The 28000-nt window shown below is 43.6% G+C and overlaps 2 protein-coding genes across 4 annotated transcripts in view; both read left to right on the top strand.

Annotated features, from left to right (window-relative positions):
* On the top strand, positions 1–27997 carry Gm43707 (predicted gene 43707). The gene has a single exon (XM_017319867.2). The coding sequence runs from the start codon at positions 21187–21189 to the stop codon at positions 22327–22329; it is 1143 nt and encodes a 380-aa protein (XP_017175356.1). The 5' UTR covers positions 1–21186; the 3' UTR covers positions 22330–27997.
* Positions 1–28000, top strand: part of Hs2st1 (heparan sulfate 2-O-sulfotransferase 1) — a 140516-nt gene that overhangs the window by 58025 nt on the left and 54491 nt on the right. The gene's annotated exons all lie outside the window — the stretch shown is intronic.

Genomic DNA, 28000 nt, shown 5'->3' with positions numbered 1-28000 from the left:
CCTCTTCTGGGGTGTCTGAAGATAGGTACAGTGTACTCATATACATAAAATAAATAAATATATCTTTAAAAGCACTGTAGAGTGTCCTTTGCCACTCCTGATTTGTTTCCTTGATCCTGTTCTGACCTTTCGCTCAGTCCTTCCAATTCAGGTAATAGATTGATTACAGTCCTCTGGCATACACATTTGTTAGAGATAGCTGTAGTTTGCATTTCCATATCACCAGCACATGTTGGGTATGAGTGTTTTGTATGCATGTGTACCATATGTATACCTGTACTTATGGAGGTCAGAGGAGGGTATTAGATCCTCTGGAACTGGAGTTAAAAACGAATTATGCATGAGCTGGGAAAATGGGCCTGGGTTCTCTGAAAAAGCACCAAGACCCTTGACTGCTTGCATCAGCTTTCCAGCCCACCACAAACACATTGAATCTCTCTGTAAATGTGTGTCAAATAAAAGCTGTATTAATAAGTACTTCTAAAAAGGAAGCAGTTTATCTATCAAATGTGTGTGTGTGTGTGTACACATACACATTTGATAGTGTTGAAGGAAGAAATGTCTTTGTTTTTATCCAGCGTAGATTCATTAAAAGACAGTTATTGAGAGAAAAGCATATAGGAGAGAAAATGTGACACAGGAACTTCTTTGTGAGTTTCTTCTAAGAAGTAGCTGAAACTATGTTTTTGTTCTAGGATTGACTAGGTAGAAGGTTATAGAAGGCTGTTCTAGAATAGGTATGGACCGAGTGTCATAAATAGTCATTTGCCTTGTCCCCTTGGCTTACATTCCTCTTGACATTCATGTCTGTGGAGATAAGGCTACTCCTGTCCTCTGTGTAGGTGTCACCCTCTAGCTGGGGGTCCTTTACTTGATGTAGGTGGAAGTCACAAGTAGGTAAAGTAGTTCCTAAGGCACTATTAGATTGGCCTCAGCCACTTGTGGTAGGTAGCTCATTGGCAGCTGGTGGCCCGTGGTTGTCTCTGTCTTCCAGCAGCCAGAGCCTTTCATTACCTGCAGCTCCTGCTGACCAGTCTCCAGCCTCCGCAGGCTGCTCCTGGTCCTCAGGAACTTTTCAGCTGCCCTCTGGATGCTTGGTCTGCTTGCAGCCTGCAGCCTAGTTATTCTCTGGTTCAGCTCACTCTGCCTAAAATAAATGACGCATAGACAGTAAAATCAACCTGATACAGAAGTTTAATTGGAACCTGAGCTGTAGAACAAAGAGAGGCAGTGCCCAGTGCACAGAGGGTGGTCTCCTAGACTGATCTGATGGGTGTGAGCAGAGGGCTCCTGGTCTGGACAGCCATGTACAGGCTTCTGCTGGCTCACTACAGACTTCGTCTTCACTCTATCAGTATCTTGCCTGCCTATGGTCATGGGAAGTCCTCCCCAATAGAGTGGTAACGTGTGCAAGGAGGGTGAGTACATCCAGGGCAGTTGAGGGCTAGGTCTTCTGCAACATCTATGGCTGAAGTGATCTCTTAAAAGGGAGGTTTTCCATCTAGTGTAGTCTTCCCTGGGGCACCTTTAGCTAGCAAAGACAGCTGGCAGACAGCTCATGGGGTCACCAAAGAAGTGACTGCTTGATTGACAACTCCTTGAGCACATGCAGAAGGAGCGGGATTGTGATTGCCACCACCTTGAGTGGCTCTGAAAGAGTGACAGCGGCAGTGTCACATACAGTGTGGCCAAAGCCAAGTCTAATGACACACACGCATGTGTGCGCTTGCACTTCCCCTGTGCCTGGCCTTAAACAGTGGTGACTGGGTTCGACAGCTCTCAGGCAGGCAGCTTGCCCACCTTTGCCAAGCTTTGACAGCTTTAATCACTTACAGAAATGACCAAAAAAAAAGTGCCTGTAACTAACATTTAATGTAAAATGTACACATGGGTAGAATATCTGTGAGGTGCTCTTATGGACCCTGTTACAGAGAGAGTCAGGGAGCCTATGTGCTGTTTCTCGGATTCCTTCAGGTTACGTGTTCTACATACCAGTTGTCATGGTTTCAGCTGGCTTTCATTTCAAAAGTCTTTTAACCTCTTTGATAAGAGGCCCTGCTATCATATGCAGGCTGCACTGGTTAGCTTCTTTGTATTTGGTGGTAGTTGCGTAAAGGTTTGGTTCTTTGAGAGAGTGTCTCACATTGTAGGTCAGAGTGGCCCAGAACTTGAAGAGATCTGCCGTTCTCCATTTCCTGATTGCTGAGACTCCATGCTCCAACATGTCTTATGCTGGATAGTTTGTTTGCTTGTTTTTTGTCAAGTTGGCACAAGCCACAGTGGTCTGGGAAGAGGAGACTTTGGTTGGGAAAACACCTCCAGAAGATTGTTCTGTAGGCGAGTTCATGGGACAGCGTCCTGATAGTGATGATGTGGGAGGGTCCGGTCCACTGTGGGCGGTGCTACCTCCAAACAAGCGTTGGATGGTAATAGTGATGATGTAGGAGGGGTGAGTCCACTATAGGTGGTGCCACCTCTGAACAGGGATGGTATAAGGAGGCCAAGCAAGTCACGAGCAAGCCAGTGAGCCATGCTCCTCCATGGTCTCTGAATCAGTGCCTGCCCTGACTCCCTCAGGGTGGGTAGCAGCTGTCAGCTAAAGTAAACCCTGTCCTCTGCCAGTTGATTTGGTTGAGATGTTTTACCCCAGCAATACAAAGCAGACTAGAATGTAGACATCCTTAGAGACCTACAACCCAGGTAGATGACTTCCTCTCCATGACCTTCTTGTCCAGTGCTGGTAGTCGACAGTATTTCCTCTGAAGAAATACAGTAGTGCTTTTTAGGGAACTCTTACTCATTTGTCTGCCAGGACATACATTATCATGTTTTTATTATCTTTAGTTTTAGGTAATTTTAATTTTGATTAGAATCTACCCTCTTGGATACAGATACAACATACAGATACTAGATAGTTTTATCACTAAAATAAATGCTTACTTTATATCACCCATTTAGATTCTATGTAGATAATGCCACTGGGTCTTTAAAAGAATTTTAATTTTTTTAGAGATATTTTACTTGTATGGGAGTTTTGCCTACTTGTCCGTATATACATGTGTGTACCTGGTACCAACAGAGTTCAGAAGAGGGCGTTGGATTCTGTGGAACTGGAATAAAGGATGTTTATGAGCCACCATGTAGGTGCTGAGAAAAATGAGGTACTCTGGGAGAGCAACAAGGACTTTTAACTGGTTAGCCATCTCTCCAGTCTAATGTCACTGTATCTAACAGTACTAAAAAAAAATACTATATTGACACTTAACACTGAATAAATGTGGTGTTCTAAAAAAGATGTTTTTAAAGTCCCTTCCATTTCTGTGAGAGAATTTGTATCTGTGAAGCATCATTACACATTTACATAAATTCACATTTGCCAAATTATACCAAGAGGGAAAACTTAATTGAATCATTTTACAATCATATAATCTATTCAATATGATTGCATTTGCTCATGATGCAGTTTGGTAAACGGATGATTGTTGAAATGAATGATAATGTTTCACAGATAATGTTTTTTTTCCCCTCTATTTGGGGTTTTAATGTTCTTCCGTTAGCATGTGTATGTGGTGCATGGCTCTCGGCTAGTGAACTGCAGTGGAGCACTGTATATATGCAGTGTGTTCTGGGATATGCAAGAGCTACATCCTCGGGATGGTACTTGGAGTACCCATAGGAAGGGGCTCCCAGGTCAGTCAGACACCATGGAGGGGAGGGCTCTGTAGCAGGGACAGAAGGCATCAGTCCTGTAGTTGACCACTGACCAGTTTTGTAGCCATTTATTGAGGGAAGAAAGGCCACCCCCAGGTGTCACTAGCCAGAGTTAAACACTGCTCTCTGGGGACTACCCAGAGTCCAGCTTTGCCACGGTGGGTGGAAGAGGAGCTAAGGGTGAGGTTTGACTCTGAGTGGTCACTGCTCTACTGCAGTGAATAGACTGCATAACCAAGGCAACTCTTATAAAAGAGAACTCGTAAATGGGGGCTCGGTTACAGCTTCAGAGGTTGGAAGAAGCCAGTCAGGGTGCTGGAGCAGTAGCTGAGAGCTTAATTGACATCCTAATCTACAGACGGCAGGCAGGCAGGCAGACACACATACACACACACACACACACACTCTGCAGATATACAGTCGTCCTCCTCAGCTCACTAGCTGAGAGCCGTGCACCACAAGCCTCCTAATCCTTCCTGAACAGTTCTCCAGCTGGGCTCTAGGCTCCTTTTCATTCAAAACCACCACAGACATTAAGAACCAAAGCCAGCACATTGAGCAGGGCAGGACACACCTTTGTTGTCTTTTCTGGCCCCCTTGTAATTGACCAAACAGTGCAAAACAGTTTCTATTTAGTTTTTATCTATTTGTTTACTGTAGTGCTAAAGATAACCCAGGGATAGCTGGACTTTTGGCTGCTTTGTCTGTTCGTATTTTTACCACTTTATCCCTTCCAGTCCCACAAAACTAGGGAGGAGAGAAAAAAGGCTGGAGGGGAAAGTGGGCGTCAATATTGTTAAGATGACTTCCTGCTGAGTAGGGGTGTCAGTTCCTTCGGGCAGTTTTGGTCTTCATCAGGCTCTCTCTAGCCAGCTACCAGTGACAGCAGGTGCAGCAGGGCTGCCCCATCTTGGGTGCCAGCATTTCTTTCTCTACCCTTTCAAGAGTCCCTAGAATCCCATGGGTCATACATTTGCAGAAACTGTCTGCGAGTGGCAAAATCATGTCCCTGCCAGAACACAAGGCAAATCATAGTCAGCTGCTGTGGACAATCTGAAGCAGCCCATGTCCCACACCTGGGACCAAAACAAACTACATTCTTGTAACGATTCTGTTTTTTACACTCTGTCACCGAGTTAACAGCCCAGCCTGGAGCAGTTTGAATAATGCTGCATATTTAACAGAGAATACATTCTTAAGTCTCTGGTAGATCTCCTCTTAAGGTTCATTCGTAATAGCCAGCAGGTTTCTTGTTTGGGGCATAGGGTAGTAAGACTATGGCTGTGTGGCACCAGCTTTTACAGTGGCTTCCTGTAACCTAACGCCAGAATTGGGTCTCGGTGGGAGCTGGGCATTTATTTGGTCAGCCTGGGAGTCTCCCAGCTCCTTGATGTACACCTGCCAGGGAAAGAAGCTGCTTTACTGAAAATAAAAGGAAAAGCTGGTTTTCTTCACGTTACCCACTAGTGGGGTGTGGGTACTACAAAGAAGGTAAACAAACACTGAGCAAGAAGAGTAACTTTGAGAACCCAGAGATGCCATTTGGCAGCAGACTGCAGACTATACCTTCTCAGCATTGATCTCAAACCGATATTACTTAGTTCTCAAAGATGCTGACTGGAAGCCAGCTACCCCCAAAGGTCCCAGGTAAACATGGCACAGTGTCCACCTAGAATCTGAGGCACAGCCTCTGCGCTTACTGACAGAGATCCAGGGTGGCTGTGACAGCTGTTGTTAAACTCCAAGGTCTTTAAGTAGGGACACCAGGGCAGTCTGCATCACTGTTCGTGAACCCTAGGCCCTTGGACTGAAAGAGAATTGTCACAGTGTCTTTTTCTTTCCTCTCTCCAACCTAACATAGTGGCTGGTATGTCACTTGGTGGATTCTAAGCATCAGTGAATGAATGGCACTGCCCCATTGGTTTGAGATTTCACTGCAGCTTATTTTTAACACTCAGGAGCCCAGCAAAGGAAAGCACCAGCAACAGCTGGCCAGTCCAGACAGGGAACTTGTTTATCCCTAACTGAGCTAATGCTGAGTCATGTTTGCCTAAAGATCCCTCATGTCAGGTGCCCAGCTGGGATTCCCAGCCTTCTGGGGAGAGAGAGGCTCAGAGGGAGAGAGAGGAATTCGAGGTGGACAATAAATTCCTTCACTTAGATAATGAACACAAGGCTGCACAAAGCTGCGCAGCTCTCAAGGGGAGCGTGCCCCTCACCCTGGCCACTCCCTGTCTTGCTGTTGAATCCAACTCTAGAGGAAGCTTGGTGTCAGACTCGGCTGCATATCTGAGAGATGGTGATGTGTGTGTTGTGCTATGCGGTGATGGGCAGCCTGCTTTTGACTCTGTTTTTCCTGAAGTCAGGGCTCAGTTGGAGGTAGTGAGAGACCCCCAAGAAAAGCAGTCACTCCCATGAGTCCTTTGACGCCAGGCTAACTCTCCTAATGTCAGTCAGGTCTCTTGACACTCAATTCCCTCTCTGGGATATACAGGCCACAGTAGAGGACAGACTGGGAAGTAACAACCCTATTGCTAGGCTTGTACTCTCATGGAGAATTTCTCATAGCTTCAACAAATAAACAGTTCAAGGGAACATCCATTTACCATACTGGAGTCTGGACCTAGGAGGCCCCTTAGGAACCAAAGGAGGAAGCAGTAGGATGGAGAACCAGATGGTTTGGTCTGAGTCTGTGGATGGCCCAGGGGGTGTGCATTGGTCCTCAGGGGCATGTGAGAGGGTACAGTGGTGAGGTGGAGGCATCCTGCCCCCTCGCTCCCCAGCACTAGGGAGGCTGAAGTTATGAAGTGGTTCAACTTAGGGGCCTCATCTCCAGCCGCCCTATGGCTTTCCTGGATGAAGCGCAGAAAGACTAACATTTTAATTTTTCTATTATGTAGACAGCGTGAAGACTCAAGGACAGGAATTAGATTTAGCCCCTTGGGATTGAGCTGCTAGAAACTACAGGTTTAAGGAGAGAAAATTAGATGAAAGGTTTTGGGGAGACAAGTACTTATGGCAATATCAGATTTATAATCTTACAGGTTTTGTGTATTTTTAAACATCTATTGGAATAATTAAATAAGTCAATCACCATGCTGGATACATCCTAGAGGAAGATGACAGGCACAAATACAGACATGCCTCCTGCTTCATCGGGGCTTACAGCGTATCCAGGATAGTAACCGAGGACCCAGGTCAGGCTCCCACAGTGGCGATGCAGTGGGGGAGCAGAGGTGGTGCAGCCTGGCTGGGAGCTCTTTCAGATTCTGTGCACAGGGAGGGTCTGCAAAGGTGAGCACCAAGGCCATGAGGAGACACCATGGTGGATCCTTGAAATGTGAAGAGGAATTACGTCAGCTTTTCCCCCTAGAAATGAGTGAAACGTACAGAAGAAAATAATACTTTAGTGTTTTAAAAGCAAACACTGAAAGATAGCCAGTGCTTACACAGAGCCCTGAAAGAGCCTGAGAGGAGGAGCTGCCCGTGCTTCTCGAGATTGTTCTGCGTGTGCTGCCTGTACATCATTTCCACCGGTCTTCCTCCCATCACCTCCACCCGTGCCTCCCTCCCCTTCCTTCACTGTTATTGGGGTGGGGTGTGTGTGTGTGTGTAAAATCTGCTGAGTCTAAGTGTTGCTTATATGCGTATGTGTTTAAAGGTGACTGGTTGAGATTGTATAACTTACGGGGCCACCCCCTCTCCTTGTTTCCTTCCCTCCCTCCCCTACCCCATCCTCTGTCTCCATTGATCCTGTAGCTCTTTATCTAGAGGTGGGACCCCGTGAGGTTTTCTCATCACATCAGCTGCTGTTGTCACTATGCAGGGTCTTACTATATTGTTTTGAGAACTCACGTAGCTTCCCTGTCACTTATTGACGATACCACCTAACAGCAGACCAGGGTCTCTGGCTCTTACAGCCTTTCTGCCCCTCTTCTGCATTATTCTCTGAGCCTTATGTGTAGAAGTTGGGTTGCAGATGTACCAACTGGGGTTGGGCACCCCATGGTCCCTTGTTCTCGGCATTCTGACCTGTTGAGGATCTCCATAACCATCTCCCATCTGCTGCAGAGAGGCTGCTGTGACAAGGGCAAGGGCTGTACTCATCTCTGGCTATCCAGCTAGGTGTTAAGAATGCAGTTAGGAAAGTGGACTTATAGATCCTCCTCTAAAGTCCATGACTTTAGCAGCCTTGGTTCACAGTACTAGACCAGAATCCTCTCCTGTTGAGCCTGCCTTAAGTCTTAGATAGCTGTTGCTTACCCCCGAGGTAAGAGAGCCTTTGCTGTACCTTTTGGGGAGGGCTACCCATTGTTGTGGTCCATGCGCTTTACAGTTGGCTAGGTTGGTAGTTGCTTTTCCTCCTGGGCAGCTTGCATAGCACCTTCAGATGCTAGGAGAGCTTCTAAGAGGGATGGCTGTAATGCTGAGCAGCACAGGAAGACAAACTGGAAGGAGAAGTTTAGGAGACATGACAGAAGTGTGGCCACAGACTGCCTTTCACATGTAACTGCTTCACAGGTCTTTGTAGCCCACTGTCTTAGTCAGGGTTTCTATTCCTGCACAAACATCATGACCAAGAAGCAAGTTGGGAGGAAAGGGTTTATTCGGCTTACACTTCTATACTGCTGTTTATCACCAAGGAAGTCAGGACTGGAACTCAAGCAGGTCAGGAAGCAGGAGTTGATGCAGAGGCCATGGAGGGATGTTCTTTATTGGCTTGCTTCCCCTGGCTTGCTCAGCCTGCTCTCTTATAGAACCAAGACTACCAGCCCAGAGATGGCACCACCCACAAGGGGACCTCCCCACTTGATCACTAATTGAGAAAATGCCTTTCAGCTGGATCTTGTGTAGGCACTTCCTCAACTGAAGCTCCTTTCTCTGCCTGTGTCAAGTTGACACAAAACTAGCCAGTACACCCACCTTGGCCAGAGATCATCCTGTCTGAAGTATCCCCTAAAACAGATATGAGCCTCTACAAATAAGTCTCACTCTCCTGGACTACAGTGTTTATTTTTAACCGAATAGTCTAATAAGAATAACAAGGCATATAATGACGTAGACAAGTGATCAAGACCTTGGAAAATAAGTAGTGAAAGCCAAGTCCACAGACATCAGGTGCTGGTTATTAGACATGGATTTAAGACGGCCACATGGAGGGATCGTGACACACACAGATATCTGCAAAGGTAGTCGTCGTCATCAAAAGTAACAGCTTTAGTAACACAAATATAAATGGAAGCCATAATAACTAAAACTGAATGAGCCTTCTGGCTTGGCCTGTATTGAGGGCTTATCAAATGAATATTCCTGCCTATGCGTAATTAAAGCTAGCCCTTATTAATAGAATGGATCTGTGAAAGGCTACACATGAGGGACCTGGCTTCTTGAGAAAGAGAAGCTTCTAAAGTGATTTTGCTATCTATTCATTTTGACTTTCTCTTTGAGAGATTTTTATAACTCTTAGTGCTGGGCGGAACCTAAGTAAAAGTAGTTTTATGTATCTCAGAAGTCCAGAAGGTTAGGCCTCAAAGCTTTGTGCTGCAGGGCTTGGAATAGTTTACACATGTTTACATATAAATCTTCCCCAAGCACGGTAAAACTCCAGGCACAGAGTCCAAGTGCAAAGCCCACCGGTGAGCAGGGCTGAGAGGTGGCCTCAGGGGTAAGAACACTTTTCTCCTGCAGAGGACCCGAGTTCAGCTTCCAGCACCTAAATGGCAGCTCACCACCTATTCATACCTTCAGTTTCAGGGGAGCTGATGCGCTCTTCTGGCTTCTGTGGACGTATAGCATATACATCTAGCAGGAAACACATGGTACACTGCAGCGTGTATCTCAGGACACAAGACACACATCTCCAGATATATTCACACTCACACACACACACACACACACACACACACACACACACACACACAGTCATTTTGTTCCTATGGGCTAAAGCTAAAAGAGAATCTTCAAAGAAATACAGTTTAGTCCAGGGAGTAGTGTTGTTCATAAATACATGGAAGAGCTAGGATGCTACCTAAACAGAAATAATGTTTTAAGTGTTGGATCTTATGCAAGTGAATACATCCTGCATCTCTTACCAGAATGAACATGGTTCTTATAGGAGGCTAACATCTCTCACAACTGGGAGACAGCCTTGTATTTGTCTACATATAGCTCTTTAAGTCATAGCTGTGTTTTTATCTTGCTAAAGGTTTCTAGTATCTATGCTTTTATATGGATCAGTCTTTTAAGTGGTTAGGGAAATGTGATGTAAGTACTAAAGTGTCTTCAGGATCGACTGCTGCACTTAATGCCTGGCCAGATACATTCAGTATCCACGGGAACACGCAGCAGCCCGGGAGCATGCTTCACACAGGTCACTGAATTTCCTTCCAAGCCAAGAGTCACTTCTAAAGTACTGTCTCAGTACGCTTGTCTAAGTCGGTAAGTGCACTGCACAAGAGAGTGGCTGGGCAGCCAACAAAGCAAAGCTGACGAATTGCTCTTGTGTTGGATGCTGTGTCTATTTTTCTTGCCTGTCTGTGCACAGTAATTTTACCAAGAAAGCACAAGTTGTCGCTTTTTGTGAGAATTATTAACGCTGGATTTTTTTAAATGGGATGGATGTTATTCAGTTTATTTTTATGTTTCTGTTCCCATTCACACATCCAGTGTCGCTACTGAATTACGAATGCCCATTGGGACCTGCAAGATGGCTCAGTGGATAAAAATACTTGCTGCACAAACACGACAACCTGAGTTTCTTTCCTGGAACCTTTGATGAGAGGAGAGAAAGAGACACCCAAAAACTAGTTGGATGTGCACAGATGCCAGGGCACATGTGTGCCCTCTTAAATACCTCTCCCTCTTTCCCCCTCCCCCTCTCTTCCTCTCCTTCCTTCCTCTCCTCCCTCCCTCCCTCGCTCCCTGCCTCCCCCCTCTCTCAAACACATACACACACAAATATTCTACATGTTTGAAAAAACTAATGCCCTTTAAGCCAGATTTTAACTTTTTTCTGTGTTTATAACATATCTGTTGAATTGTTCGTTAAAATTCACAAAAACTAGTATCTTGTTACTTTTTTTTTTTTAACCAAAACTCAGTTTAATATCCAAGTCAGCATTTAGAAATTCAGGTACAACTTTGGATTGGTCTTCTCTGGCTGTCATCTTGAGAGATATTAGAGATACAGACCCTTTGAGCCCCACCGGAGACTATCCATACAGTGTTTCAATAAGCTCAAGTGACTCGTGAACACATTAAAGTTGGAGAAGCATTGATCTGAACTCCGGCCCCCTGTTCCCTAGTGCGTATATTCCTCCACCCCTTAAAGGTAATGGGCCTCCTGCTCTAAGGAGTGTGTGGCAGTTGTCACAAGTGGAATCTTGTTCAAGTTTCCAGGGACTCTCTCGGGCTCGTGTGAGCACTCTCCGTTGCCCATTTTCCTCCTGACGGTTGTGCCACGTCAGCATTTGCACCCTTGCTTTGGCTTATCTAATGTGCTTTTACATCGTCAGCTCTCACATGTGTACTTCTGCAAACTCATGTGACCCATGTGGAGACTTCATGTCTCTATTTGGGCATTTACATTTTGTCATGTCAAAGCATAGAGTATAACGTTGTCTCTCCAACTATGGCGTCTCCAGCTCCCTCTTGGTAGTCATTACTCCATCTCTGCTGGGCCTAATAAAGTCCCATTCCCAAGAGTCTTCTAAGCCTTTCCCTCTATGCCGCCATCTCGCCTTCCCTCTGGTATAACCTCCTTTCCGTCTTCTGTATGACATGGCCAGGTTCATGTTTCTAGGGCGGCTCTCCTCCTCCTCTCTGTTTCTGTTTCTAGTGATGGTTCCTGAGAGTCACATCTGTGATTGGAATGCATCTTATAAATGTAAAATATTGCCGGGCAGTGGTGCCGCATGTCTTTAATCCCAGCGCTTGGGAGGCAGAGACAGGTGGATTTCTGAGTTCAAAGCCAGCCTGGTCTACAAAGTGAGTTCCAGGACAGCCAGGGCTACACAGAGAAACCCTGTCTCGAAAAACCAAAAAAAAAAAAAAAGTAAAATATTAAATCACTAAGTTGAAAATAGTAATGCCAACAAGCACACCATTTAATAGTTTGACTAAAACATTAGTTTTAATGTTTCTGTGTTTTACAGTTAATTTAACCGGCATAAGTAATAATTAGCCATTAACAAAGTTTAGCTCATTAAGAAACTAAAGCTGAATGAAAGATCCAGGAATGGAACAGTTGCTATAAAGTAGAAATCTCTCCATCTTTAAGTACATAAGAAAGGGAATTATGTTTAATGGTATAATATTAAATGTAAACTAGTTTTTTTATCATCATTATCTTGGTCTTTTGAGGCAGTCTTGCAATGTAGCTCAAGCTGGCCTGGAACTCACTGTATGGCCCAGGCTGGCCCCAACCTATAATAACTACCTGTCTAATCCATTTAAGTTACAGTCATAAGCTACTGTGTCTGCCTCTCTAGGCCATGATTTCATGACATGCATTAATTTATACACGTTTAAGGCCATTTTCGAGTGCTAGAACCGTGTGCAGCAGCTACATGTCTTTTTGCTGTGTCCTGCTGTGTTGTACGCAGAGGGCACCTTCTAGCTTTAGTTTAGAAACGTGAAGATAAAAAGTGTCCACACTGGGACAGGGTAAGGATGCTTGCTGATGCCAAGCTTGAAGACTTGAGTTCAATTCCTGGGCCCCACACGGTGAAGGGAGAGAACCTGCTGCTGCATCCTCCATGTGTCCCTGACTCCTACATGGGGATGGAGACCCCGCCACGCCCACCCACACACAGTAGTTAAGACTCTAAGCATCCAGATTGTGTTGGAATCTAGCTTGGGATGAGAGTCGGGGCTGGGACTAAATGGCACTTGGCATCAGAGTAGGTGGAGTAGCTTTTATATAACGAGAGTTCACGTTCCAAAAAACAACCCCAAAAGTACAGTGTACGCAGTAGTCTGCTACACTAGATTAATGGGGACGTGTAGAATTGCGTCCTTAAAGCTAAGGGAGTTTGCCAAGTCTGACTTGGTGCATTTTCTACTTCTTTCTTTAAAAGGCAAAACATTTCATCTTCCAGAGCTCCGTGTGCTGCAGCTCTATAGCACAGTGGGGATGTTCTTAGCCCTGTAGCACAGTGGAAATGGACTCGGTTTTACCATGGAGAAAATACTACCCTGGTGTACTGTAGTATTACTACACAGCAGTTTTAACAAATTTGCTAACAGTTTCTGTTGAAAAGTAGCCATGGTCCTGTCATTTTAAAGGTATTCAAAATGCCAGTCACTCAGGATCTGACTACTGACTTATCATTACTTCTCTGCAACCCTCGTTTCCAGGACTTTCCCCTTTGTTCTGCAGGTCCTAGCAAAACTTTGCATTTATCCAAATAGACAGAACCTTGATAACCCTGCTGAACTGCTCTGGAAAGGTAAAGTTATTTGTGGAAAGTAAAATCAAAACTACTTAAATGTCTTCATGTCTTCGTGCTGACGTAATTGGTGAGCCTCTGCGAAGCGATCTGCAAGCACTTTGGGCTTTACCACGTGCACACATTCCTTGGAGATCTGTCTCCAAAATGCCCATTCATCTCTAGGCTACACTTTATTAATATCATTAAGAGTCAGTCCTCTGAGGAGAAGGCCATTTGAGAGGTTGTTTACCTTGTCCTTGTACTAATAAGGGGTCTCTATAAGGAAACTAATCTCAGAATGCCTTTGAAATCTTTCAAGATGATGAAGAGGAAGTACCTTCTGCAGCTGAAACTTGAAATGAGAAAACCTTCAATATAATGTGCAATAATAAGATGCTGGGGAAGGTGACTATTGTCTAGTTCCTGTTAGTGTGCGTGTAGAACACTTTTTTCTAAGTCTCTTGTAAATGTTGATCTACTTTATAACTACTGTTTAGATTCTGAGATGTTGAAACCCGTGCATCTCACCAAATCTCTCTCAAGTGTTTCTACACAAAATTCCTGTTCTTCCTCTTCTCCTTTTTAGAAAATGAATATCATATTTTTCCACTACGTGGCCTTGTTTAGTGTACTTGTTTGGCCACTAACAGCCCTAAAACTCCCTTTTTAAAATGATGTTTTAATATGTATGTGCCTGGGTGAGGATGTGCGCATTGCATGTGTGCAGGAGCCTGAGGAGCTCAGAGGGCATCCCAGTCCCCACAGCCAGGGTTAAGGCAACTGTGAGCCGCCGTGTGGCTGCTGGGACTTGGGTCCACTTTTGGCAAGAGCTCTAAACTTCTGAACCATCTCCAGCCCTGAGCCCTCAAGATTCTTACATGACCCTGATTGGGAGAAGGATCATCCCAGGGACTTTCAGAATCACTGTTCAGCATGGCATGTAGACTGAACAGAATCAACATTGTAGTGATGGAACTCAGCGTTTAGCGTGTACAAATGTACGGCACACATACTTACCAATCTTTTAAAGCAGAAGCCGTGTTTGGGCTTTGTCTGCTGTTGTGAGTAAGGAGTGTGTGACCCAGGCATTGGTCTAGCCCAGCCTGGAATGGCTCCCTAGGAAGGGTCAGATGAAAGAAGGACCTGGAACATAGAAGCTTGGTGACACTGCCTCTGCGTTTCTAAGGAGCCTCTGTTGACTGGTTAGACTTGATTTCCTAGAAACACCGTCTTTAAGTCAAAAGCTGTTTGAGATGCATTTTATCTGTTTTCTATTAGTTGTGATAAGATTTAGGATAAAACAATTTTATATACCCTTGACAGTGGATAAAAACTTATTAGAATTCACAGAAAATGAGATTTTTTTATAGACAGATTACAAACTTTTAAAACAATGTGCGAGGCTGTGATGTGGGTTGGAGTAACTGCATATCCATAAGGCCTTGAGTTAGTTCTGAGCACAGCAGTAATAATGGTAACATTCTGATCTCACAGTTCATAAACGAAAGTCATTGCGATTTTCTTCTCTTTGAAATAGCATTTTTTGTTTTGTTTTTAAAACGTTTGTTTTAATTTTATGTTTGTATGTGTACACGTGTATGGCTATTCAGAAAGACCAGAGGAGAGCCTCGGACTCCCCTGGAGCTGGCCTTCCAGGAGGCTGTGAGATGCCCGTCCTGTGTGCTGGGAAGACACTCCAGCCCTCCGCCAGAGCAATGACGGCTCTGACTCCTCAGCCGCTCTCTAGCTCTCTATAGAGATTTCTGAACTTAAATATGCAAATTATCACTGATTCATTTTATCTAGCACATGTAGGAATGCAGCTTGCTGTGGAGCAGAAATTGCCAGTCTGATACCTTGCTTTTTAGACTTTTGAATTTTGCTCACTGCTGTTACCTTGGTGTGCGTTGTTGAATTTGTAGTTGTTTTATTCAGCAGCAGCTAATCTTTTGTGTTTCTTAGCAGTAGACTTCTTAGGGCTGGTTAAAGAGAGTGTTGATGTTACCGAGCAGAATTCCTGTATTGTTTTTTGGTGTATGTCATTGTTTGCTTAGGCAGTGGTTGCCATGGGATGAATCACTCAGAAGCCTTACGACATCCGTGTGTTTATTTGGGTGGATGCATGTCATCACACATGTGTGCAGCTACCCAAGAGTCCAGGTTCCCCATTTGCTGGGTGGGTTTCAGGCATAGAACTCCAGGCACCAGGCTTTACCCTCAGCCATCTCCCTGGCCCCCAATATAATTTGTAAGCTTTTACAAAATCAATACTTACCTAATATCGTGTCATCACCTGAAGAATGAAGAAATAAAATTAGATGCCAGTGTATACTACTAATTCAATAGGATTGGAAATAGTCCTTCCCGGCAGCACCACCATTTTGACCATTTTGTCAGTGGTAAACAGTAAGGGTGCTTCCAAGCTCAGGTGTTTGAAAGAATATTGAGAATCAGATTGAGGCTTAGATGGCGTGTAACTTCACACGAGTACAGATGCCTATTTCATATTGCTTTTAAGGGCTAACAGCGGTTCTCTAAACACTTAGAGGTGGTACTGTTACTGAAGAGCAGGCTGTCTCAGTTTACGACACCTGTGGATGATCGGCTGGCCACTGTAGCTCTCCCTGCTTATTGTGGGCCTGGTTTTGAACAGTGGGCCAAACTTTCAGTCTGATCGAATCTGACTTTCCACAGGATGGCAGTTGGCATCTTTCAAGGTACTGGTCGTGTCTCTCCAGTAAGCTTTGTTCCTTGTACTAATATTGCTATGCCAAGTCGCTATAAATCTCGAATTCAGAAGGATTTTTTTTTTTAAACTATGAATTCTTTTTGCCTGCTGAGAGGAGGAATTGCCTTCTGTGTATGTCAGTGTCTTAGTTAAGGTTTCTTTCACTGCAATAAAACACCATCGCCAAAAGCAATTTGGGGAAGAAAGACTTTATTTCCACTTACATCTGTCAGGTCACACACTCCATTACTGAGGGAAATGAGAGCAGGGGCTGAAGCACAGGCCAAGGAAGGATGCTGTGCATTGGCTTGTATAGCACTCAGAGCCACCATCCGAGGATGACACCTGTCACAGTGAGCTGGGCCCGCCCACATCAATCACCACTTAAGAAAACACCCCATGTGGTGGGGATATTTTCTCCATTGAAGTTTCCTCTTTCCCAAATGACTCTAGCTTGTGTTGCGTTGGCATAAAACTAGCCACACACTTGGTTTATTATTTTACTTAAGTTGTTCTTGTGTTATGTCGTGATAGCTCAAGGAATTCTAGAAGACCTAGTCCTGTGGACAACCTACTTCTGTAATTTTTTTGAACGTTGAAATAGGTTAATCCTGATGCCTTTTTAAAACTATAGTCATTCATATTCGTTACATACATACATACAAATTAATGTGAGGCAGTGATATTCCATACATACCTATGCTAAACTGTGTGTGTACTCCATGTCCCTTACTCCCACACACGAGATAAAATATACAGTTTTTTACTTTTCTGTGTCTAGCAATGTCCTTTTCAGAAACTTACATTATTTCATTGTTTGTGGTGTATACATACCATGCTTATGTTTTTCAGTCCGAATCATCTTTTGACAGGCATATAGGCTGATTCTTGGCTGTTGTGAATAGTATCACAGTAAACAAAGCTACACAGGGCTGTAGTGATTGGAAAAAGGAAGACAAAAGTTGAGTGATATCAAATCCAGAGATTAAATAGATGTGAGTGATTGGCACTGTTGACAAAATACTGATATTACAAAACAACGCTGCTGCAGCAGTGGTGGGCTCAGTAGAGATTGGAAAAATTTATTTTTCTAGCATCCCTTAGTAAATTGGAGAAAACTATGGGCAAGGAGGAGTTGAGGAAGATGCATAGACACAGTGATGGGAGTCTGCACCCCAGCAGCAGCTGCTGTACAGAGGCCTGAGTGATGGCGTTCCTGCCCTGCTGCTCCTCCTGCCTTCTTACTGGGACTGTGTGAGTCAGATGCACATGGCTAACAGTGTGCATCCACTCAAGTCTTTGTTTCCAGTGCAGAGGTCAACTGTGATGGTCTGATGGGGTTGTGGGGAGCCTTGCACGCTGGCTCCTGCCCTCCACCCACCACTGCACAGTCTCAGTGTGTTTGCACGTCGTGAAGCACCCTATGTGGGATGCTCTGGAATGAGTGTAATTACAGAAAAGGCTCCATTTTTACTCGTGATTTTGGAGAGCAGCGATGAGCACCCTAACCTTGTGTCTATCCGCTGTTTCAGTGTTGACAAAAAATTCCAGTGCACACTTAAATAAAAAGAAACATACAGTTTTAGAACCTTAAGACTTTAGTGTGAAAAAAATAGGAGTTAATACTATTTAGTGTTAGGCACAAAGTGTTACTCCTGTTAAATTCTGCTAGGAAGACACAGTTGTGTAGGAACATTTTAATAAAGTTCTTCAAACAAAACTGGCAAGTAATAGACTATGTAGTATTCCAGTGAGGTCCAGAAAAATGTTTATTGGTTTGAGTTTTGTTTTGTTTTGTTTTGTTTTTGTGGTTGTTTTGTAATTTTGTGTTTTCCATTTTGTTAAAACACACTACTGATGCCTAGAAAGAACAGTGCATTTAACAAAACAAACAAACAAACAAACCACATAGCTTTAGCGTTAGAGTGACTACTTAGCTTTTTAACATTTTTCTGCCTAACTCAGAAGCAGACACTTGGCTGTCCTGTGAGCCAGACAAGTCGCTGACCTGGCTCACTGTCCACAGCACAAGCCAAATCTGTGAAGCAAAGGTGTCCACATAAAGGGCGCACCGAGCCTTTGGTAGTATAGGGGTCCTGGTTTGCATATATAGGCGGGGCATGAATATTGGCTGCTGATGGGTCTTTTATCTGGAGATTGTATTCATTAGAGGGATCAAGAAGTCATCCTGAGCCAGGCATGGTGGCGCACTTGTTTAATCCCAGCACTTGGGAGGCAGAGGCAGGTGGATCTGAGTTCGAGGCCAGACTGGTCTACAGAGTGAGTTCCAGGACAGCCAGGGCTACACGGAGAAACCCTGTCTCCGAAAAAACACCAAAAATAAAAAATAAAAAGTAATCCTACACAGAGATGACTAATAGCAAAATAGACATTTTAGCTCCTATCCCCAAATCACTCAGCTACCTGATCCGTACTCAAGTGAAAATTCTTACTGAAATGAATCAGATTTTGTATTGATTTATTATATATGAAACTATTAAAGCTTAATTAAGATCACAACTTAAAGTATGGTATAATTATTCCAACTATAGTTTGAGTCTTTAGTTAATTCTCAGTATTAAAAAACTGTAATCAGAAATTGATCTACTAATGTTTGCTGTGCTTATTATTCTTTTTTTAGCAGAAACTTTTGTTCACTTCTGAGTTAAAGACAGGTCACGGTTAATATTGTATTTATAACTCTTCTTTTTCCTATTATTGTTAACTTTTGTCTTCAGTATGGTTGAGTAAACAGCAGTCTTATAAAAGAGAAGGCATTTTAACTGTTTTTAAAGTATTATCATTGTTTTTATGGATATGCATGCATGCCTGTAAACCACCTGTATTCCTGGTACCCGTGGGGTAAGAAGGTGTTGGAGCCCCTGGAACTGGAGTTATAGACAGTTGTGAGCTGTCATGTGGGGGCTGAGAATGGAACTTGGGTTTTCTACAAGAACAGCTGGACCTTTTACCCTGTGAGCTCTCTCTCCCGTCCCTGGAACTAGTTCTTAAAAAGAAAAGGGGGGGGATGTTATTTGTGGGGAAAAGGGTTGAACTTGCTTTTTGACAACAACAATAGCTTGTTGGTCAAGCTCTGTGGAAGTCCCAGTTGAATAATCTTGCAATCTCTTTCTACTCTCCTATGATTACAAAGAAATAGATTAAAGTCACGTAGAAATTTGGACTCATTGATATGTTAGAGATAACTTCTAGATACTAAAAAAAGTTATATTCTAGAATACTGTTTTGATGTACACATCCTAACACTCAGCCAGATAAGATCCTAAGAACTGCATGTATTTGTGTATGTTTATATGTATATATTTTGTATCCACCTTTAGTCCCCCCACCCCAAGACCGTGCCTCACTTTGTGCCCTTGGCTAGCTTGTAATTGGCTCTCCTTGCTGTCCTGTGCCTTGGCTACCTAAATGCTGAGTACAGGTATGGGCCATTGTATCTGGCTTCTGCCTTTACATTCTGTGGGACTTGGATTCCTGACATGTGTATAATAATAGCCACCAGACTTTTAATTTGTGGGCCCTGCCACCATCCCACCATGGTTAGATTTTGCCTGTGGGTATTGTAGAGGCACATCAAATCAAGCATTGTGAGAACTTTGCTGATACTATGTCCTGCCACTGTAACGGGGTAGTTTAAATGAGATGCAAATACCTGCATCTTTTCCCCACACACAGTTAAGTTCATATTAGGGTTGTTTGGTTTGGGGTGTGTGTGTGTGTGTGTGTGTGTGTGTTTCCCCCAGTGTAAAATACTTAACACTTCTGATATTGCCAATGAGACATTGAACTTACAGTTAGGTTTTTCTTACTAAGCATATTCAATAGTCATGGCTTTAGAGTATTTAAGCCATATGCTTTAGTGTGACATAGTTTATATGTTGCTCTCTCTCAATGCTCATATCTCCTAGGTAAACCATGCATTGAATTCTGTTTCCTGCTTCCTACATGGTTCTTATATCCATCTTAAAAACTCCCAACATTCTCAGCAGTCATCTTAGCCTTCAATGGAATGGAATGGTGTAACTCATTTCTATCTAATAGCCTTATTGAAAAATTAAAGGAAAAGTTTGCAACTTTTAATTGTAACATGGCAGCTAGAAATGTATTAAGATTTCTGAATTATGTAGAAGAGAAACCAAATATTAATAGGACATTACTTACATCAGGAATTTCAGACTGTTCTGGCTATAGTCTTCCTGGCAGTGATTTAAATAGAATGTTTTCTGTATCAGATATCACAGAAGCCAAGTCCAGCTTGCCTGAATTCTTCCCTAAATTCGTGTATTGACAAAAGCATATAAGACTATTCCAACAACTTGTATGCAGAATTCTGTCTTATTAATATTCTTTTCACAGCTCATGATCTTAGAACAAAATAATGTATGACATGTCAAAATATATATCCTATTAGTTAATAGCTCATATTGGAAATTTCATAATTACACTGTGTATAGCATTTCACCAGAAACGAAAGCTTATTGTTCGTGCTATGTTTTAACAAAACGTGTACATGCTGTAATATTCTGAAATACAATTGATCGGCAAAGTGACACATAAAAGCTTGTGCAGCATCTCTCTACGGTCATTATCCAGAGGCTCCCATCAGGTCTTAAGTTTGCATGTAAGCAGCACGGAACCTTTAGTACAGCTTAGAACTCTCGCCTTACAAGCTCTTAAAGAGTGAGGAGAGCCAGAAGTGAGTGGTAGAGCAGGGCTTGGGGTCCATCCCAGGTCTCCTTAGTTGTCACATTGTGTGGCAGGTAGGTGAACTTAGCAGGAAGCAGTGTGGGTAGAACTTAACCTTTGAGTGAGCATGAGGGCTTTATAGTCTTCTGTGTAGATGCAGGAGGCTTGGCAAGTCCTTTTCAGCTAACCCTTTTCATCTAATATGTAAAAACTTTAAGCCTGGGTAAGAATTTTCTACCTTTCTAAGTACCACTGCTGTTCACAGTGTGCATCGTCGGTTCCCATCCTCAGTGTGCATCATGGGTTCCCATCCTCAGTGTGTATCATGGGTTCCCATCCTCACTCTGCATCATGGGTTCCCATCCTCAGTGTGTATCATGGGTTCCCATCCTCACTCTGCATCATGGGTACCCATTCAGTGTGCATCGTGGATTCCCATCCTCACTGTGCATCATGGGTACCCATCCTCACTGTGCATCGTGGGTTCCCATCCTCACTGTGCATCATGGGTACCCATCCTCACTGTGCATCGTGGGTACCCATCCTCAGTGTGCTTCGTGGGTACCCATCCTCAGTGTGCTTCGTGGGTACCCATCCTCACTGTGAATCATGGGTACCCATCCTCACTGTGCATCGTGGGTTCCAATCCTCACTGTGCATTGTGGGTTCCCATCCTCACTGTGCATCGTGGGTTCCAATCCTCACTGTGCATTGTGGGTTCCAATCCTCACTGTGCATCGTGGGTTCCCATCCTCAGTGTGCATCGTGGGTTCCCATCCTCACTGTGCATCGTGGGTTCCAATCCTCACTGTGCATTGTGGGTTCCAATCCTCACTGTGCATCATGGGTTCCCATCCTCAGTGTGCATCGTGGGTTCCCATCCTCACTGTGCATCATGGGTTCCCATCCTCAGTGTGCATCGTGGGTTCCCATCCTCACTGTGCATCGTGGGTTCCCATCCTCACTGTGCTTCGTGGGTTCCCATCCTCACTGTGCATCGTGGGTTCCCATCCTCACTGTGCATTGTGGGTTCCCATCCTCACTGTGCATCATGGGTTCCCATCCTCACTGTGCATCGTGGGTTCCCATCCTCACTGTGCATCGTGGGTTCCAATCCTCACTGTGCATTGTGGGTTCCCATCCTCACTGTGCATCGTGGGTTCCAATCCTCACTGTGCATTGTGGGTTCCAATCCTCACTGTGCATCGTGGGTTCCCATCCTCAGTGTGCATCGTGGGTTCCCATCCTCACTGTGCATCATGGGTTCCCATCCTCACTGTGCATCGTGGGTTCCCATCCTCAGTGTGCATCGTGGGTTCCCATCCTCACTGTGCATTGTGGGTTCCAATCCTCACTGTGCATCGTGGGTTCCCATCCTCACTGTGCATCATGGGTTCCCATCCTCAGTGTGCATCGTGGGTTCCCATCCTCACTGTGCATCATGGGTTCCCATCCTCAGTGTGCATCGTGGGTTCCCATCCTCACTGTGCATCGTGGGTTCCCATCCTCACTGTGCATCGTGGGTTCCCATCCTCACTGTGCATCGTGGGTTCCCATCCTCACTGTGCATCGTGGGTACCCATCTGTAGTTTGTATCGTGGGTTCCCATCCTCGCTGTGCTTTGTGGGTTCCCATCCTCACTGTGCTTCGTGGGTTCCCATCCTCACTGTGCATCGTGGGTACCCATCCGCATCCCTTCAAGCAGTGCAGCAGGTGTGCTCCTTAGAAGTAGTTGAGAGCAAAAATAAGTGATCTCAAATTAGCTGCATTGTCATACATTGGACATCTAAAACAATGAAATTAAGTGGCCTTAGTATTCCACTAGACACATGTAACTTGTCTGCTCATGGCAACACAGAAAGACACTTTATTTTCAGTAGCCTGGATATATACACACAGAGAACTTTTCTTGATGTCTGTTTTATTTGTAATACCAATCTTTTCTCTCAGTCGCTGTAGTAATAGTGGATAACTCAAATGTCAGAGGTTTATTTATTTTCATATTCTGGGTATAGTACTCCGTGGATCTGCTATGGTCTCTTTCTGCCCCACAGCGTGAGGACATGTGGAGAGAAAAACTGCGGTGGTAGAACTTGTGTGATTTTCTGTTTGAAGCTAACACACTTCACTTTTGCATACTATTGGGAAATGCAGGGCAGGTGAAAGTAAGAATGTAGCTTTTCCGTAAGATAAGACCCAGCAGAGCAGATGCTAGGATGTTCATAGAGCCCATCCCGTGGTAAAAGGCATGTCCATCTTCCAAAGGCCGCTGCCCACTGCCCTGCCTTACCTGTCTGCGCCGGAGAAATGGGTTGGGTTTGCTTGTTTGTTTATATCACTCAGTTTTCTTGTTAGTTGTTTCTTTAGAACAGGAAATAGGACCATTAAAGTTAGTGACACCACTCATATCTATGCTGGTATACTGTTGTAGTTACTACAAAAATAAGGTGATAGAAATATAGAAAATATATTTCTCTCTTTTTTTTTTGTATGCAGTGACTTTCTGATGATTAAGGAACCAGTAGAGAAATTTCAAATAGCACATTGTTTATATCTCACGATCAGTGTGTCATAAGGAGACCAAAACTAGGCCTCTGTGTCACAGGGTATCTGTTGCTGAGATAAAACACTATGAGCAAAAGCAGTGTGTGTGTGCGGGGGGGGGGGGGGGACTGGAAGGGTTTATTTCAGCTTAACAGTTCTGGTAACAGTCAGTCAGTGAGGGAAGTCAGGGCAGGCACCTGACAGAACACCTCAAACAGGGTGTTCTCATTCAGAGACTCTAGCTTGTATCAAGTTGGTATAAACTACCAGCATGTTCTGGTTTGGGGCTCACTTGGCTATGAATGTGAAGTGTTATGAAGCAGTGATGTACATCCCTGCCCTAGACATGTTCTCACTATGCAAACAGCCTGTCCTTGAACTTTGCACCAGTCATCCTGCTTCAGCTTCTCAAGAGTTGAGGTCACAAGCATAGAGCGCTGTACCAAGCATTGAGCGCTATACCAAGCATGGAGCACTTTACCAAGCGCCACAGCCTCTAAAACAAGATGTGTATTCACTTAAAGTGCAGCCAAAACATAAAGATAAAAGCAGACCTAAGTGTTTTCACTTCGATAAAATAATAGAGAGTATACATTGTTTTTCTCCTGAGAATTTGGCCTTGTTTTGGTTTTCTGCTATTCTTTAAAAGCTGCTCTGCACTGTGTGGTCATTACATATTGTTGTAGGAACAGCATTGAGCTACTGTGAACTGAGTTCACGGTATTGTGTGCATCTTCTTGGTTAAGATGGGGTGTATTTGTTACCCAAGCATTTGTTCTTGCTGTCTTTAAGAAGATGATGCTCTAATTTCAGTGAGTGCCTGTGTCAGCCACACAGGTCTAGTGACTAACTGATGAGAATCCAAGCCACTGTTCCTTGGAAGTGACAGAGCATCACTGTACTACATTGTTTGAAAGCACACTTTATGCTGCATCTCAGTATATTAGGGGACTGCTCTATTGTGTAGTGTGGATTTAGCTCCAGCACTAGAAAAGTTCTCTACCCTGCTTTTTGTTGTTGTTGTTTTGGGGTTTTTTTTTTTGGATCATGTTCCTTTATCTGGTTTGGATATCCTGAGTTTATTTATAATTTGAACAATTATTTTTTGATTTTGTGTGGTCTGTCTTTGGAAGGTAGAATCTTTCAAAAGTGCTTTGTATAAAACTGTTCATTCATTGAGCAGTCTTTGCTGTTTGTGGCGTTTTGATTCCTAGATTGTTCCTACCTGTGAAAACTTGGCTGTCCAGAGAGTGTCGAGTAGTAAACACACACTGTGAGTATTACCACGGAGGTTTGTGTGGTTTATATAGTAATCCAGGTTCCACCTCCGCTATAAAGATTTAGAATTTGATAACACTATTTATAGCCCCATACCTCAGCATGAGCTGCTCAAAGCTACTTCATTAAGAGGTTGGCCACTGAGGTCTGAGACAGTAATACCACATGCAAGTTTCCAATACTCTTGCGCGCCCCGACTAGCCAGCAAGAACAACGCTGCAACAAGATCCTTCCGCACACGTTTATTGGGAGAGCTTGATTATAGAGGTGAAGTGACCCCGAGCCCCAGAAATGGCGCTACTTATATAGGCCTAGGAGAGGCATGTCTCACACCTGGATTGGTTATGCATGGGTTATGCTTACCACCTCATTTGCATGTCTCACATCTGATTGGTTAACATGTCTCTCATCTGATTTGTTAACTTCTCTCTCATCTGATTGGTTAACTTCTCTCTCATCTGATTGGTTAATTCTCAAAACCTCATCTTGGAAAAAAAAAAAAACTTTACTGCCTATGTATGTGTGGTGGCCAGTGGTAGCCAGCGGTAGCCAGCGCCACCCTGCAACGGCACATGTGGCTTCCCACAAAGTACATCTGTCTCCCCACTGCAAAGGGGAAAAGCACTTCTCATGTGTGCACAGATGAATGTAACTGTGGTGTTCGGAGTCACTGTGACAGGAGAGAGACTAAGGACTTGATCGGCTGGGCCAGCCTCCCCTGCTCACTGCTTGCCCATCTTCATTGAGATAGAGAATTCTGCTCATGCTTTTTGTCTTTCAGGCAGTTTCCTCAGCTCAGAAGGAAAAAAGTCTCAAATAATTGGAGTGTGTTGAAAACAAAGCCAGGAACATCAGAGTCACCTTTGAAAACCACATTTTAAAGTATATAATTGGGATTTTTGTTGGTATTTCAGTTAAAATGATGCTAACACATTTCAAATGTTCTGATTAAATAATAGCGCTGGGTTCTGTTGCAGGTTGTTGGCACAGGGTGGTGCCTGATACAGTCAGTCTTCTCCTGCAGTAGAATTCCTCCATTCCAACCTACCTGTTCTGCCTCACTGCAGAACACTGTCAGTTATTCCAAACTGCTTGGGGAAAATAATTTATTCAATGTATTATAGTAAATGTGCAAAGAGCAACTTGTATAGGAAGGAAGATCATAAAAATATACTACAGTAAGCGAAAAATATACTACGAAAGCAAAGGCCAGAAACAGAGTATATCCTACATAAAACAGTCATTGTGGATACTTGTCAGACAACAGAAGCAAGTCCAGAATTGTGCAAATGGCTTTTTGCAACTGTGTTTTTAATTATGCTGCCTAGAATTACAAGCATATCACAGTAAATATTTGTCATCTAGTGACTTTGTAGGTTTTAGGCTCTAGAATTTAAAAATGACAGAGTGATAATGAGACACTGAAGAATGACGGAATGATAGACTCTTCTGTTAGCCTCTTTGTACTCCGTTTTCTTTTAACTGGCTTTTGTGGGAAGTTTGGTATAGTACATTCATATTATATATGAGAACAAATGCTAGATAAATAAAGTGCCAGTTTTACTAGAACGTAACACTAGACTGGTAAACTTTACCGTACTTATTACCCAGGAAGAGAGAATTGTATGAACATTGTATGTGTGATTCCAGAATGGTTGAGATTATCAGGGTCAAAATAATAGAGTTTAAAGTTTACATTTGAAATCAGTAGTATATGATTATTACAGTCTATCATAGAATTATAAATCATAACCTATTGCCCTATTTTTGTGGGTGTGTGCACATGTGCACACATGTGCCCTGGCACGCATGTGGAGTTCAGAGAACATGTGTTTGGCACTCAATCTCCTTCCATTTTAGCTTGAGGGAATAGACTCAGGTCACCAGGCTTGTGTAGCACGCCTGTCCCTGTTGCACGAGCTCGCTGGCCCTCATTGTAATTCTTCAGAAGTAAATTGTGACTTTATAGTTTATAATACATGTTTGTATGTGCCATCTCACCTAAGAAATAAGTCGTTGTACGCTGCACCACCCGCACTGACACCTCTGTTACAGTGTCTTTGCCTTTTCCAAGCTTAATCCATGTGTATCTCCAACACAGGATCACACTAGCTCTGTATGTGTTACTCTCTAAGCGCGAGATCATTAAGTCATAGTTGTATGCTCCTGAGATCTAGAAGTTTCTTCCCTTACATGACTGAGCCGTTCTCCTCACAGACTACAGTAACTCCCCATTTCCTCCTTGCACCTGCCTCTGCCACCCACATTTCTACACCCTGCATCTGAGAGCTGAGATGCCTGTTTAGATTCATAATGTCATTGGCGTCATGCTCCAGTTGTCTTTTCTCTGTGTGCTTTATGTAGGGTAATGGTCTCCAAATCTACTCATGTTGTGTCAGACGACAAATAACTTAGTATTACGCTGTATGAGTATATCACATTTTCTTTATCAATTGGCCCATTAGTGGAGATTTTCAAGGCTTCTGTGTTTTGGCTATCATTAGTGCTGCTGTAGTGAACTTGAGAGTGGGTATCTTCTGATGGTTTTTACGTTGAATGCCCAGATATGGCATTGCTAAGTCATATGGGAATGTTATGTGCCATATTCTCAAAAAACCTCCATACTGTTTTCTATAGTGGTGTAGAGTGAAGTTTTATTTCATTACAACAATCCTTGGCTTTTTACTCAACTAGGATACTACAGCATCTACTTTTCACTTGCTGCATATATTGATGTTCAAAGTAGTCTTTCTGGTGGTGGAAGGGTCGGGGAAGGACCGGGATTTACTGTTCTACTCCCATGGAGTCCACTCTGACACTGCAGTGTTAATTCTGAACAGTGAACATTAATAAAGTGCGTACTATGTGCTGGGCTCAAGACTAGACACGTGAGTTACAATGATAACTAAGGACTTGTGTTGTCATAAGGACCAACTGCTATAGAAATACTGCATGTAAGATGACTTCTTTTACCATCTAAGTGAGGCACAGCTGTTACTTATATTCGTAGGGAAAGGATGCCATAAAAGAGATGAGTCAGGGTGTTCAGAAAGAGGGAGTAACATTTAAAGAGGAGGAGTTCATGCGTGTGTTTACATGAGATGGGAGAAATCTACCAAGGGCAAAGAAACAAGAACAAGTAATTGAGAATAGTATCCGTGTAAGATCACAAAAAGAATCATTTGGAGGCAGAGACAGGAGGATCTCTGAGTTTGAGGCCAGCCTGGTCTACAGAGCAAGTTCCAGGACAGCCAGGACTACATAGAGAAACCCTGTCTTAAACAACAGCAGAGATTCATTTGCTAAGAGAGGCATTTAAGTTTTATCTTGTGGTGTTAGTGGGGGTGTGGTGGGAGTTTGGTTTATTTTTACATAGGATATAGAAAACAACACAGCGGGCTGGTGAGATGGCTCAGTGGGTAAGAGCACCCGACTGCTCTTCCGAAGGTCCAGAGTTCAAATCCCGGCAACCACATGGTGGCTCACAACCATCCGTAACAAGATCTGACTCCCTCTTCTGGTGTGTCTGGGGACAGCTACAGTGTACTTACATAAAATAATAAATAAATCTTAAAAAAAAAAAAAAAAAAAAAAAAAAAGA

The sequence above is a fragment of the Mus musculus genome, chromosome 3 (assembly GCF_000001635.26).
Source record: "Mus musculus strain C57BL/6J chromosome 3, GRCm38.p6 C57BL/6J".
Lineage (NCBI taxonomy): Eukaryota > Metazoa > Chordata > Mammalia > Rodentia > Muridae > Mus > Mus musculus.
This window is presented reverse-complemented; position numbering and strand designations above follow the sequence as displayed.

Coding starts and splice junctions, on each gene's coding strand:
- Gm43707 (XM_017319867.2), top strand. CDS start 21,187: ATGGGTACCCATCCTCACTGTGCATCGTGGGTTCCAATCCTCACTGTG.